We start from the raw sequence: 12883 nt of genomic DNA on the forward strand, positions 1-12883 counted from the left end.
CTTTTAACAGATTCTTCTCATCACTGTCACTGGTCATCTCCATCAGGAACAACATAATGGACCCCTTTGTGGGCCCCTATAGGACGTTGCCCTCAATGTGGTTCAACAGTGGTAGGTTCCATTCTCTGAAGGGAGGTGAGGCAACAAATTCTACCACTCAACGAAAATGGGTCCTGAAATGAAGGCAGCTAGGAATGTTCCTAGTTACAGAATGTGACCTCAGACCTACAGGGATGCAGAGGTTACACAGACTCCTGTGCTGAATATGGGCCCCAGATGAAATCAATGGGGTTTACAGTTAACAATATTTGTATACTTTTCCCATATTTTGGAGCTACTCTCTTCCCTAATCCAGCTTTCTGGTCCTTTCTCCAACTATGACACCAATACCTTTGGTCCACCTACATGTTAGCTGTCATGCTCAGGGAAAAACTAGTAAAGTCATGAGCCCATTGGAATATACCTAAAATAGACCTACTAGCTATTTCCAAAATGGAAACCCCAAATCTCATCTGCTATATTCTTGCCTTCAGGTTCATGATTATTAAATAGCTTGTTTTGCTTTATATCTTAATTCTTTTTCAGCCACCAGGTTCCAGATGATACCATGACCACCAAACCTGACTCCCCTGGGCAGATGACCACACCAATGTGTTCTGGAGCCCTGCCTCCCCGGAGCCCTGCCCCACTAGGAAAAGAGAGAGAGAGGCTGGGAGTATGGATCGAGCTGCCAATGCCCATGTTCAGTGGAGAAGCAACTACAAAATCCAGACCTTCCACCTTCTGCACTCAATAATGATCCTGGGTCCATACTCCCAAAAGGATAAAGATAAAGAATAGAAAGGCTTTCAAGGAAGGGGATTGGATACGGAATTCTGGTGGTGGGAATTATGTGAAATTGTACCCCTCTTCTCCTATAGTCTTGTCAATATTTCCATTTGATAAATAAAAAGTATATTTAAAAAAGATAAAAACACCAGCCACACATACTTTGCCTTATAAAGCCATCATTCAAATATGTCTTACAGCCATACCACCCTGAACACACCTGATCTCGTCTGATCTCATATATGAAGGAGCAACAAAAACAGTACCAGATATACCATTAACAGACCTGTCTTGAAAGAGTTACTGAAATGAGTGCCACAGAAAGAAAAACAAAGAATATTTAACTCTCGACATAGTGGTTCACAGTTAAGACAGATCCAGAAACAAAAACCATAGAAGTATGATATACTTTTAAAAGTATGAAAAGGAAGAAAATAAATGAATAGATGCTGTTCAAGCAGAGAATAGTAAGAACAGTTCTTAAAAGACTCTCTTAAAAGACTCTCTTGGAGCTATCTGTATATAATAAATTTTTATATAAATTACATATAGCACTTTGCATATTGCATATTTACATACATAGTCCTGTCTTTTTAAATGGTGTCATTTTCTCTCTAGTACTTTGTAATCTTTCCTGCATCTTTACTTTTTATTTCCCCCCCCTTTTTTTTTATTTGATAAGACAGAAATTGAGAGGGGAAAGGGGAAGGGAAGGTAGTGAGAGAAAGACAGAGAAAGGCATTTTCAGCACTGTTTCACTGCTTGTGAAGTCCTCCCCATACACACTGGTTTGAATCTGGGTCCTTCTTCATGGTAACATGTGCACTTAACTAAGTACACCATTAATCACCATCAGTCATACTTGTTTTTTTATCCTTTTCATATATAATAACATGGATTTCTTTAATTTGGGTTTATTTCTGAAATTATGTTGTCTTTTTGTACTTTACAGAGTTCTACCTGTACCAGTTTTTGATTACCACTCCCTTTTGACTAACAACCACCTCCAGATATCTGCCTATCTCTTCCTTTTAGTTATACACATTTTAATTTTCCGTGTTTCTTATCTGAGTTAAAATTCATTTTGCCATGTGATCTATAATATTTCATCAACTTTGCAGCATTTTTTCTAGTTTAATTTTATCACATATTGGAGATTGTTGCTATTTTCCTTATAATACGTCTTGCCTAAGGGGAAAAAATTGTACTGGATTAAATACTATAATTTTTTTTTTCATTTTGCAGATCAATCTATAACCTAGAATTGTTTGGCAACTTAGTAACAAATCATGAAAGGCTAAAAGTCCATGAAAGTAAAGATAGGTGTATTGAGTTTTTAATTTTTTTTAAATTAGTAACATGAATAAAATACATCTTCAACCAAGTCAATAAGAAAAAGTTCTTCAGTTCTGTTGTGGTAAACAGAATCACTAAAAAAATATATCTTCCTGATAAAAATTATTAAGCGATTGTAGAGAAAACAACGAACAGTTTACAAAAGAAAAGTTATCCTAACTTAAAATTCAACTTCAGTAAGGTATTTTGTCCCCTGACTTTACTCACCTTTGTTACTGTTTTGGAAAACTTAAGAAATTTAGTCCCTTGAGAATGTGTTTGCAGAAAAAAAACCTTTGATCAGAGTGTCATTTCACAGAGATCTCCTCCTATTCTCTTCCCACTGGGTATGGTAATTGCTATAAATTATGTGAAAATAGTTTTTTAATTCAGTATTTGAGGTTTCTGCCAGAAACCAAAACAATCACCAGTGCTAATAGAGAAAAGTACACCACACTTTTATCCTTTTTACAAAACTGGTTGGGGGAAAAAGCCTCTGAAAATAGCACTTGAAATGGCTAAGTGCTAGAGAGCAAGGAGATGGAAGTTTATCTAAGGAAAATCAAGGCTCAAAAAGGCAAATAAATTATCTTCTCTTAGCTCATGTAATAAAGATCTTCACTGTTCATTAAAACTAAGTCGGTTGATGCCATTATTCCATATGATATGATGCTTGTAAACCACATTCTGGTCATCCGTAATATTTCATTCTTATCTTCCAGTTAACTCTTAATGGAAACATCCTGACTTGCTACATACTGAAGAAGTTAAATGAATTTCATTAAACATTTTTATGCCTAAATGATATTTAAAGGGCTATATCTACATATTTTAAATTAGTTCTATTTGAATTCAAAACGTGTTGAACATAAAATTCACCTATCTCCAAAGGTTAAGATGGAGGTAAGTAAAATACATTTTAAAAAATTATTAAGTAATTCATACCAACTTTTGAATGTTCTCAGCACCTATATCATGGACTATTTACATTTCATATCTCAACAAAGATCAAATTATCTGATAGAAAAAATATGATTAATTTAGTTTCATCTTCTATAAACTTTTATATGTAGTAAATATTTTATTTGACTTTTACACATTATAATAAATATGTACTATTTATATGGACAAGTTATATGCAATATAAAGTCTATTCAAAATGCATTTGAATCTCTGGGATGTAACTTTAGAACAAGAGACTCTCACATTCTAATCTAATTTTATAAAAATTAATATAAAAATATTCTAATCTTAGTCTCAGACTTACTAGATCTAGGATCCTAAGATGATAACTACTCTAAGCATATAAATTCAATTTCACACTGAAAAATTGATCTTTCATAAACTGAATAAAATATTTTGATAAAATTTATTCTACCGATAAGTAAATTTGCAATTCAGTTATGTACAAAATTACAATTACTCATCTGTATGCTCTAGCAAGATGGTTTCTATGTGGTATTTAGAAACTTATTGCATAGACATGTGAGATAATTTAAGAAAACCTAAAAGGTGAACAACTTTTATGCTAAAAGAAAAATATAGCCCTATATTCTACAGATCAATCTGACATCTTGATTTTGCTTGTTTTGTTTTTGCCACCAGCACTATCATTGGGATTCAGTACCTGTACAACTCCACTGCTCCCTGCAGCCATTTTTTTCTTTTTTGATAAAAGGTGAGAGACACAGAGAGAAAGAAGAGAAACACAAGGAGAATCATCTACAGCACTGTAGCATTGTTTCCCTACTTGTGAAGCTTCACTCCTGCAGGAGATATGCTATGTAGGGACCAGGGATTGGAATCCAATGATAGCACATAACCTGAGCTCTTTAACATGAACCACCACTGGGTTCCTGACATATAAAGCTATTAATTAACTTACGCAAACACACGATGACTAACTGGTAGATCTAGGACTAAAACTGCCTTGATACACTTTCCAAAGTGCAGATTTAAAAGGTGTTTTTAAGACTATTGAAGTTTACATTTTGGGGCCAGGTGGTGGCACACCTGGTTAAGTACACACATTACAGTGCACAAAGACTCAAGTTCAAGCCTCTGGTCCCCATCCGCAGAGAGAAAGCTTAATGAGTGGTGAAACAGGGCTGCAGATGTCTCTGTGTCTCTCTCCCTCCCTATCTCTTCCCTCTCCCTGTCAATTTCTCTTTGTCTCTACCCAGTAATAAATATTTAAAAAACAAAATAAATAAATTTTAAAAAGCTTACATTTTAAAAAAATGTAGCACTCTACCCAGGTTTGAGCTCAGCCCCTGCTCACGACACTGAAGGCTGCTTTGGTGTTATTCATTCTCTCTCTCCTCCTCCTCCTCCTCTTGCTCCTCTCCCCCACCCCTCAGTCTTTATCTAAAATGTAAAAAGTTTGAAAATTAAAAGTTTTTAATGAATAAAGTGAAAGATAATAAGTTGGTGCTCTGAGGTGTCCCAAGTTTCCACACCTCACTACTTTTTTACTCCACCTCTCATTTTCATTCATTTTTCCACTCCAAAGATTCCTATTGGAATGAGTTTTAAAAAATTACTCCTTTCTTGTACCCTCACTGACTATAGAGCATGTGAGAAGGTTACATAGGACAAGATACACAACTAATATATTGATAACAGGAGTGGTTTACTTTTATAGGTGCTCAATCCGAATGATTGGGAAAAAATGAACTGTTTTCTTGTAGTCTACAGTAGTTAAAACTTCAAAGGCAATCTTTGGTTGAGTTCTAGAAATATTAGAGCTATTTAATCTGTCAGGAAAGGCCATTGACCCATGTTAGAAAACAAAACATGCTTGGTACTCGGCATGAGATGACTCATGAACTGTGTAGAATAAGGATTGTTTGTCTGTCTCAGAGTCCACAGACAGAGCCACTACTCCAATCTGACCGTGTTTAAATTAATGGAATTATGCTACACAAATGTTCTCTAATTTAAAGATACATTTGAACTCCATTTCATGTCTTTACCTGTGACTGTATCTCAAATTTTTTTTATCAAATTGAGAGTAAGAGAATTTTTTCAGGGACTAACAATCCTAGAATAAATTAAATTATAGGAAAAAAATAAGTACACGTGTCTTAACACTTTGATGAAGATTAAGAGTGAAAATTTTATATCCTGATATTGATAAAATTAAAAAATCATTTAAAATGTTCTTTACTAGGGGAGCAGACATATTAATATTTCTAAAGAAAACAATATTCTGAACAAATTCTTCCCAAAGTATCTCAGACTTCCTACCTCACTATTGGTTTTTCACTAGTATGAGGCACTTTAAACATTTGTTGTTCCCATTTCTTTCTAGCTAGATACCTGTGTAGATACAGGACCTCACAAATGTACTCACTACTCCACGGTGACTTTTTCATATAGACATAGAAAGACAGATACACACACACACACACACAGACACTACAGTTGATCCCATATCACATTCCTCCCACATGGTGTGTTAAAGGTTTAAAATTCAGTCATGAGATGGCAAAGTAGATACCATCACAGGTGAGTTAGCTCACTGGCACCTCTGCCAAGTGGTCTCCACTAAAGTTCACATCTATACCTCAGAGCAAATGGTTGCTTGGATCTTTAATGTTGGAGTTAGTAGTTTGGAGTTAAGGAAAAAATGAAAAGTTTTGCCTAACAGAAACATTTTTCATTGGTAGGTTTAAGAAATTTAAAGTTTGTGGGGGAGATAGGATAATGATTATGCAAAGAGACTCTCATGTGTGAAGATCCAAGATCTCAGGTTCAATCCCTCACACCACTATAAACCAGAGCTGAGCAGTGCTCTGAAATACACATACTTCTTTTTTATTTTTTTCTTTATGATTAAAAGTTTACAAGATTGGAAATTTACCATGTATAGTTCCACACCACACCTACTACCAAAGGTCTGTATCCTACCCTCCCACCTCCCGAAAAATAGTTTTCACGAGTCTTAGAAAAAGTTTGTTTCTGAGCGTCGGGCAGTGGGTTAAGGGCAGGTGACGCAAAGTGCAAGGACCAGCTTAAGGATACCGGTTCCAACCCCCGGCTCCCCACCTGCAGGGGAGTCGCTTCACAAGCAGTAAAGCAGGTCTGCAGGTGTCTATCTTTCTCTCCCCCTCTCTGTCTTCCCCTCCTCTGTCCATTTATCTCTGTCCTATCAAACAGCAACGCCATCAATAACAAGAAGAGTAATAACTACAACAATAAAACAACAAGGGCAACAAAAGGGAATAAATAAATAAATTTTTTATTTTTAAAGTTTGCTTCTGTTTTTTATTTTTTCCCAAGTTCATTACATATACATATTTCTATCTTTATTTTACAAGTAAAGCTTCCAAAGATCAGAGGATAGGAGACATTCCCAGGGCAATATAAGACTAATTAGGGAAGATAGAGATAGAAATAGAAGCCCAGGTCTGTCAGATTTCAAATTCTATTATTAAATAATCCTATATGAATTCTGAGCTTCTAGAAAAAGATAACATCTCTAAATTTTTCTGATAGCTTACTAGATACTGTCTACATTGTTAATGGTTTTTCAGAGAGGAATGGAGAGCAGCTGAAATCATTTTAACTAGTTTACACAAAGTAGTCTCACAGGTATTGGAAATGCCAAATGGCAGAAATTGTGTAGGTCACTAGCTAGAAAGAAATGGGAACAAAAAAATGTTTAAATTTTTTAGATATCAAAGGATTCTATGAATATAAAAATTGAAAGTGTTTTTAATGTCTTTGACATTTGTTTTGCTAATACACTGGTAGTTATAAGTATATTTTGAAATACCTGGACTTTATTTTCATCAATACGTTTTCCACATTACTACTACTATTAATCTATAAACCTATGTAATTTGTTTACAGAATGTTTATAATTGACATCACATAAATATACTTATTAACTTGTGACTTTTTCTATTTCAGGGAAACAAAAGCTGAACTATTTAACATGGGTTGGGCAAATGATAGTGTACCACAGGAATTCATCCTGTTAGGTTTTTCAGATCGACCATGGCTGGAGCTTCCATTGTTTGTGGTGTTCCTGGTTTCCTATATATTGACCATCTTTGGCAATTTAGCAATAATTCTTGTGTCGCGTCTGGACTCCAAACTCCACACCCCCATGTATTTCTTTCTTACTAATCTCTCACTCCTGGATCTTTGCTACACCACAAGTACAGTTCCACAAATGTTGATAAACATATGTAGCACCAAGAAGGTAATAAGCTATGGTGGCTGTGTGGCCCAACTTTTCATCTTCCTGGCATTAGGCTCCACTGAATGTCTTCTCCTTGCAGTCATGTCCTTTGATAGATTTGTAGCTATTTGTCGACCTCTCCATTACTCTGTCATCATGCACCAAAGGCTTTGTCTCCAGTTGGCAGCTGCATCCTGGATCAGTGGGTTCAGTAACTCAGTATTACAGTCTACCCTGACCCTTCAGATGCCACTATGTGGACACAAAGAAGTAGATCACTTCTTCTGTGAAGTTCCTGCTCTGCTCAAGTTATCCTGTGCAGATACAACAGCAAATGAGGCAGAACTATTTTTTATCAGTGTGTTGTTTCTTCTAATACCCTTGACTCTCATTCTTATATCATATGCTTTTATTGCCCAGGCAGTTTTGAGAATAAGGTCAGCTGAAGGTCGGCGCAAGGCATTTGGAACATGTGGGTCCCATCTAATTGTGGTGTCACTTTTTTATGGCACTGCTATCTATATGTATCTGCAACCACCATCCCCTGCCTCCAAGGACCGAGGAAAAATGGTGTCCCTTTTCTATGGAATTATCACACCCATGTTGAACCCCCTTATATACACACTCAGAAACAAAGATGTAAAGGGAGCATTTAAGAGGCTTATTACAAGGATCTTTTTAATCAAGAAATAGGTGAGTCTTGTTAGTAACTTCAATAGTTTAATTATCTCCACATTTCTTTATTTTTATTACTCTTACAGCTACTGTGGCCTTCCTTGAATTAAATTGTAGTGGAAAATCCATAGGCTGCTGGTAGACCCCCCGCTTCCACATTCCAGTATCCCGAGTGCCAGGCTCTGATTGCAGCCAACCTGCTCTCACCTTTATTGTCAGCACCTTGATGGACATTGTTTGTAACCAGTCAGTTTGTGACGTTCCCAGTTTGAAACTGATAAAAGCTGGGTACTTTGGTACAAGTGTGTACAGATCTGGTAAGAATTGGCCTGTAACACATTAATGTAAAAAATAAATGTGACTCCCTGCCTTCCATGTGGTCTCAGGTCTCATTCTTTGGTTACTTTTGAACTATATTGTGGATTTTTTTATTACACTGACAAGATTATGATTCTGTTATCAATAAGGTAGAGGACATAGTCACTACTATTCCTGCTACTAGTTTTATCATTTATTTATTTATGTTTAAAGATTTGTTTATTTTTATGAGAGTGCAGAGATACAGAGACCAAATCACTGGTCAGCTCTAGATAGTGTGGCAGTAGGTATCGAGCCTGTGGTCTCTGTGATGTCAGGCATGTAAGTTACATGTTGTCACAAGCTGTTATGTCCCTAACTCTTGTTTTTAGGAAAGAAAGTAAGAATGGAAAAAATGAGAATTGAGACCAAAGCATCCATTAGAGTTCCACTTGTTTTGTCTTTATTGTTCTCTCACATAGTGCTAGGGATCTAATCCCGGTCCTCATGCAGGCTGTATACTGCAGTCACCTGCCTGACTCAACCTAAGTTTGGTTTTAATATAGAAATAGTAGAATACAAGAAGACTTTGTTTTACAGTATGAAATTTTGACAGTTGAGATAAAATTAGGTCTTTCTGAGGTATTACTTCCAAAATATCACAAAGGTCTTATTTTTCTATTGACATTTCTTGTTTTTTCTTTTTCTGCTTTATTTCTTTTCCTTTAATTTCTTTACTGGGGAATTAATGTTTTACATTCAACAGTAAATACAATAGTTTGTACATACATAACATTTCCTAGTTTTCCGTATAACAATACAACCCCCACTAGGACCTCTGTCATCCTTATTAGACAGGTATTCTCCTACATACCCCATCCCCCATCCTAGAGTCTTTTACTTTGGTGAAATACGCCAATTCCAGTTCAGGTTCTACTTGTATTTTCACTTCTGATCTTGTTTTTCAACTTCTGCCTGTGAATGAGAGCATCCCATATTCAACCTTCTGTTTCTGACCTATTTCACTTTATATGATTTTCTCAATCTCTATCCAAGATCAGCTGAAAACAATGAAGTCACTATTTTTAACAGCTGAGTAGTATTCCATTGTGTGTATAGACCACAGCCTGCTCAGCCACTTATTTGTTGTTGGACACTTGGGCTGCTTCCAGGTTTTGGCTATTACAAATTGTGCTGCCAAGAATATATGTGTACACAGATCTTTTTGGACGGGTGTGTTGGGTTCTTTAGGATACATCCCCAGGAGAGGAATTGCAGAATCATAGGGTAGGTCGATTTCTAGCCTTCTGAGAGTTCTCCAGACTGTTCTCCACAGAGGTTGAACCAATTTACATTTCTACCAGGAGTGCAGGAGGGTATCTTTGATCCCACAACCTCTCCAGCATTTGCTGCTGTTACCTTTTCTGATGTATGACATTCTCACAGGAGTGAAGTGGTATCTCGTTGTTGTCCTTATTTGCATTTCTCTAACAATCAAACACTTGGAGCATTTTTCATGTGTTTCACGGCCTTTTGGATCTCTTCTGTGGTGAATATTCTGTCCATGTCCTCTCCCCATTTTTGGATAGGGTTATTTGTTTTCTTGTGGATGAGTTTGGCAAGCTCTTTATATATTTTGGTTATTAAACTCTTGTCTGATGTATGGCATGTAAAGATCTTCTCCCATTCTGTGAGGGGTCTCTTGGTTTGGGTAGTGGTTTCTTTTGCTGAGCAGAAGCTTTTTAATTTGATGTAGTCCTACAGGTTTATGCTTGCCTTAGTCTTCTTTGTAATTGGATTCATTTCATTGAAGATGTCTTTAAAATTTATGTGGAAAAGAGTTCTGCCAATATTTTCCTCTAAGTATCTGATAGTTTCTGGTCTAACATCCAAGTCCTTGAGCCACTTGGAATTTACTTTTGTGTTTGGTGAAATACAGTGGTTAAGTTTCATTCTTCTGCATGTTTCAACCCATTGTTTCCAACACCATTTGTTGAAGAGACTTACCTTTCCCCACTTAATAGTCTGGGCACCTTTGTCAAAGATTAGATGTCCATAGATGTGGGGCTTACTTCTGGGCTCTCTATTCTATTCCACTGGTCAGTGTGTCTATTCACGTTCCAGTACCAAGCAGTTTTGATGACAATGGCCCTATACATTTGAGATCTGGGAGTATGATGCCTCCTGCTCTGTTCTTTCTTCTCAAGATTGTTTTGGCAATACTAGGTCTTTTCTGGTTCCAAATAAACATTTGTAGCACTTGTTCTATTCTCCTAAAAAATGTGGTTGGGTTCTTGAACATTAAATTTGTATATGGCTCTGGGTAGTATATTCATTTTGATGATTCTTAATTCTTCCAACCCATGAACATGGAATATCTTTCCACTTCTTTGTGTCTTTTTCTGTTTCTTTGAGTAGTGACTCAGAATTTTCAGTATACATGTCTCTGATATCTGATTACTGTAAAAAATGGCGACTAATCCCTAGCACTGCAAAAACGGTATCATCTGTTTTCTATCTACACCATGCCTCGGGCTCACATGAGCTTAATGTGCAGCTTGGCGATATGAGAATCCGGCATGATGCCCAGCCAGTCTATCTTGGCGTTACTCTCGATCGCACTCTGTCATTTCATGAACATCCTATAAAAAATGCAGCAAAGGTGGGCGCGAGGAATAACATCATTGCAAGACTGGCCAGCTCCTCATGGGGCGCGAGCACTTCCACACTACGATCATCATCTCTGGCATTATGCTATTCCACTGCAGAATACTGTGCCCCAGTATGGTTCCGTAGCCCCCATGTCCACTTGGTTGATTCCAAATTACATTCCTCCATGAGGATCATTTCTGGAACCATCCGTTCCACCCCGGTTCCATGGCTGCCAGTTCTTAGCAACATCGCCCCGCCAGATATTCATCAGGATGCGGCATCATCTAAGTTCATTTCCCACATCTACGCTCGACCGGACCTGCCAATATACGCGGATATCTTCGCCCACCCTGTCCAACGCTTGACGTCTCATCACCCAATCTGGTCTCCTACTCCTACACTGAACTTCTCTGTTCCAGACTCTTGGAAACAGAGTTGGCAGTCAGCTGAGGTAAAGAACAAACACCTCATCACAGACCCCTGCAAGCGTCAACCCGGCTTTGACCTAGCACATTATGATTGGGCCCTCCTCAGTCGGTATCGAACAGGCCATGGCCGGTGCGCCGCTATGTTCCATCGCTGGGGAGCCAGAGATGACCCGAACTGCCCCTGCGGCTACAGAAAGACTATGACCCACATAGTCAACGACTGCCACCTCTCCAGATTCAAAGGAGGTCTTGAAATTTTACATCAGGCTCAACCTGACGCTGTTGACTGGCTACGGAAGAAGGGCAAACACTAGAAGAAGAAGAAGCCATATAAGCATGAACAGATTAGAATGAACAGATTAGGATTCTCCTTTATCAACTAAGCCTTTAATATCAAGTGATAAAGTGATTGACCAGAAGTCCTTAACAGTAAGCAAAAATGTTATTCCAGACAAGCTGAGAAGCAAGTCTCCCTTGATTTACTAAGAAATTATGTGCTAATAATCCTACCATAAATTAAAAATACTTTAAATCAGATCATCATAATTCAGATAATTCACACTAAAAAAGTAAAACATTCTAGAAAACTTTTTAAAAATCAAGAAGTTAACTATTTTTTCTTTCCATCTAGTCAACTAAAATCTTATTTCTTCATCAAAATGAGAGTTGTCACTTGCCAGCAACAGTTCTACAATACAAAAAAAATGAGAATAGCTTTCCCCCCCCCAAGAAACTCATAATCCAGAAGCTACAAAAAAAATGACTGGCTGTTTCTCTCCTCTCCTGGATCAACTAGGAATACCAAAGGAGACCACCTGGGACTGAAACAAGACAGGACTAGAACAACTACAGGAACCCACCAAATCACCGGTGAGTGCAAAGACTGGTGGTGACAGAGAGGAGCCTAGGGAGAGACTAAGTGGCTGGTAGTAGTCCAACACTCTATCAGTTGAGATACCACCTCCAGTCTGTCCCACCAACAAGGGGACAGCTGAAGGGAGGAGAGGACTCCCCGGAGACTCACCAAGTGCAACTCTGAGTCTCCATTGCTACTGCCCTCAGAATCTGGAGCAGCGGCAGAGAGGGGAACCGGGGGACAGAGATCTAACCAGCAAATTCAGGAGAAGACCTATACCTCTGAGGCATAGCTGTGGGGCTGTGAAAGTCTCTTTGCATAACCACCAGACTATCTCTGCCACACCCTGCCTTATCTCTTAGTTTGGAGTCAGTGATTAAGTTAGAAGCCCTGAGGCTCCCATAGCCTACAGAGAAGAAAAAAAAAAAAAAGAGGCTTTTAAATCACTGAGCTCCAACTCATGGATTAAAATACTATTGAAACAACTGTCAACTTCCACCACTGTGAACCCTTTAATTACCTTAGTGGATTGACACAAGTCAATCCAGGAAATAGTGATCAGTAATTTGAAAATTACTAAGAGAGGGAACTCATAACATAATATATAAAATGGGTAAACCA

The 12883-nt window shown here is 37.7% G+C and overlaps 1 protein-coding gene across 2 annotated transcripts; it reads left to right on the top strand.

Moving 5' to 3' along the window:
* Window positions 1-7105: 7105 nt before the first annotated feature.
* Window positions 7106-12325, top strand: LOC103123916 (olfactory receptor 2B2). 2 transcript variants are annotated; one of them, XM_060190884.1, is made up of 2 exons: window positions 7106-8013; window positions 12289-12325. In XM_060190884.1, the coding sequence occupies exons 1-2, from the start codon at window positions 7106-7108 to the stop codon at window positions 12323-12325; spliced, it is 945 nt and encodes a 314-aa protein (XP_060046867.1). The 2 variants fall into 2 exon arrangements, with proteins under 2 accessions (XP_060046867.1, XP_007534653.1); XM_007534591.1 differs by lacking the exon at window positions 12289-12325 and having other exon boundaries at window positions 7106-8047.
* Window positions 12326-12883: the final 558 nt, after the last annotated feature.

Source organism: Erinaceus europaeus, chromosome 4 (assembly GCF_950295315.1).
Source record: "Erinaceus europaeus chromosome 4, mEriEur2.1, whole genome shotgun sequence".
NCBI classification, from domain to species: domain Eukaryota; kingdom Metazoa; phylum Chordata; class Mammalia; order Eulipotyphla; family Erinaceidae; genus Erinaceus; species Erinaceus europaeus.

Bases quoted from the DNA above. Each gene is read 5' to 3' on its own strand.
- LOC103123916 (XM_060190884.1), top strand. From the start codon at position 7,106: ATGGGTTGGGCAAATGATAGTGTACCACAGGAATTCATCCTGTTAGGT. The intron at 8,014-12,288 runs GCTTATTACAAG...GTGAGTGCAAAG, and splicing joins GTAAAGGGAGCATTTAAGAG to ACTGGTGGTGACAGAGAGGA.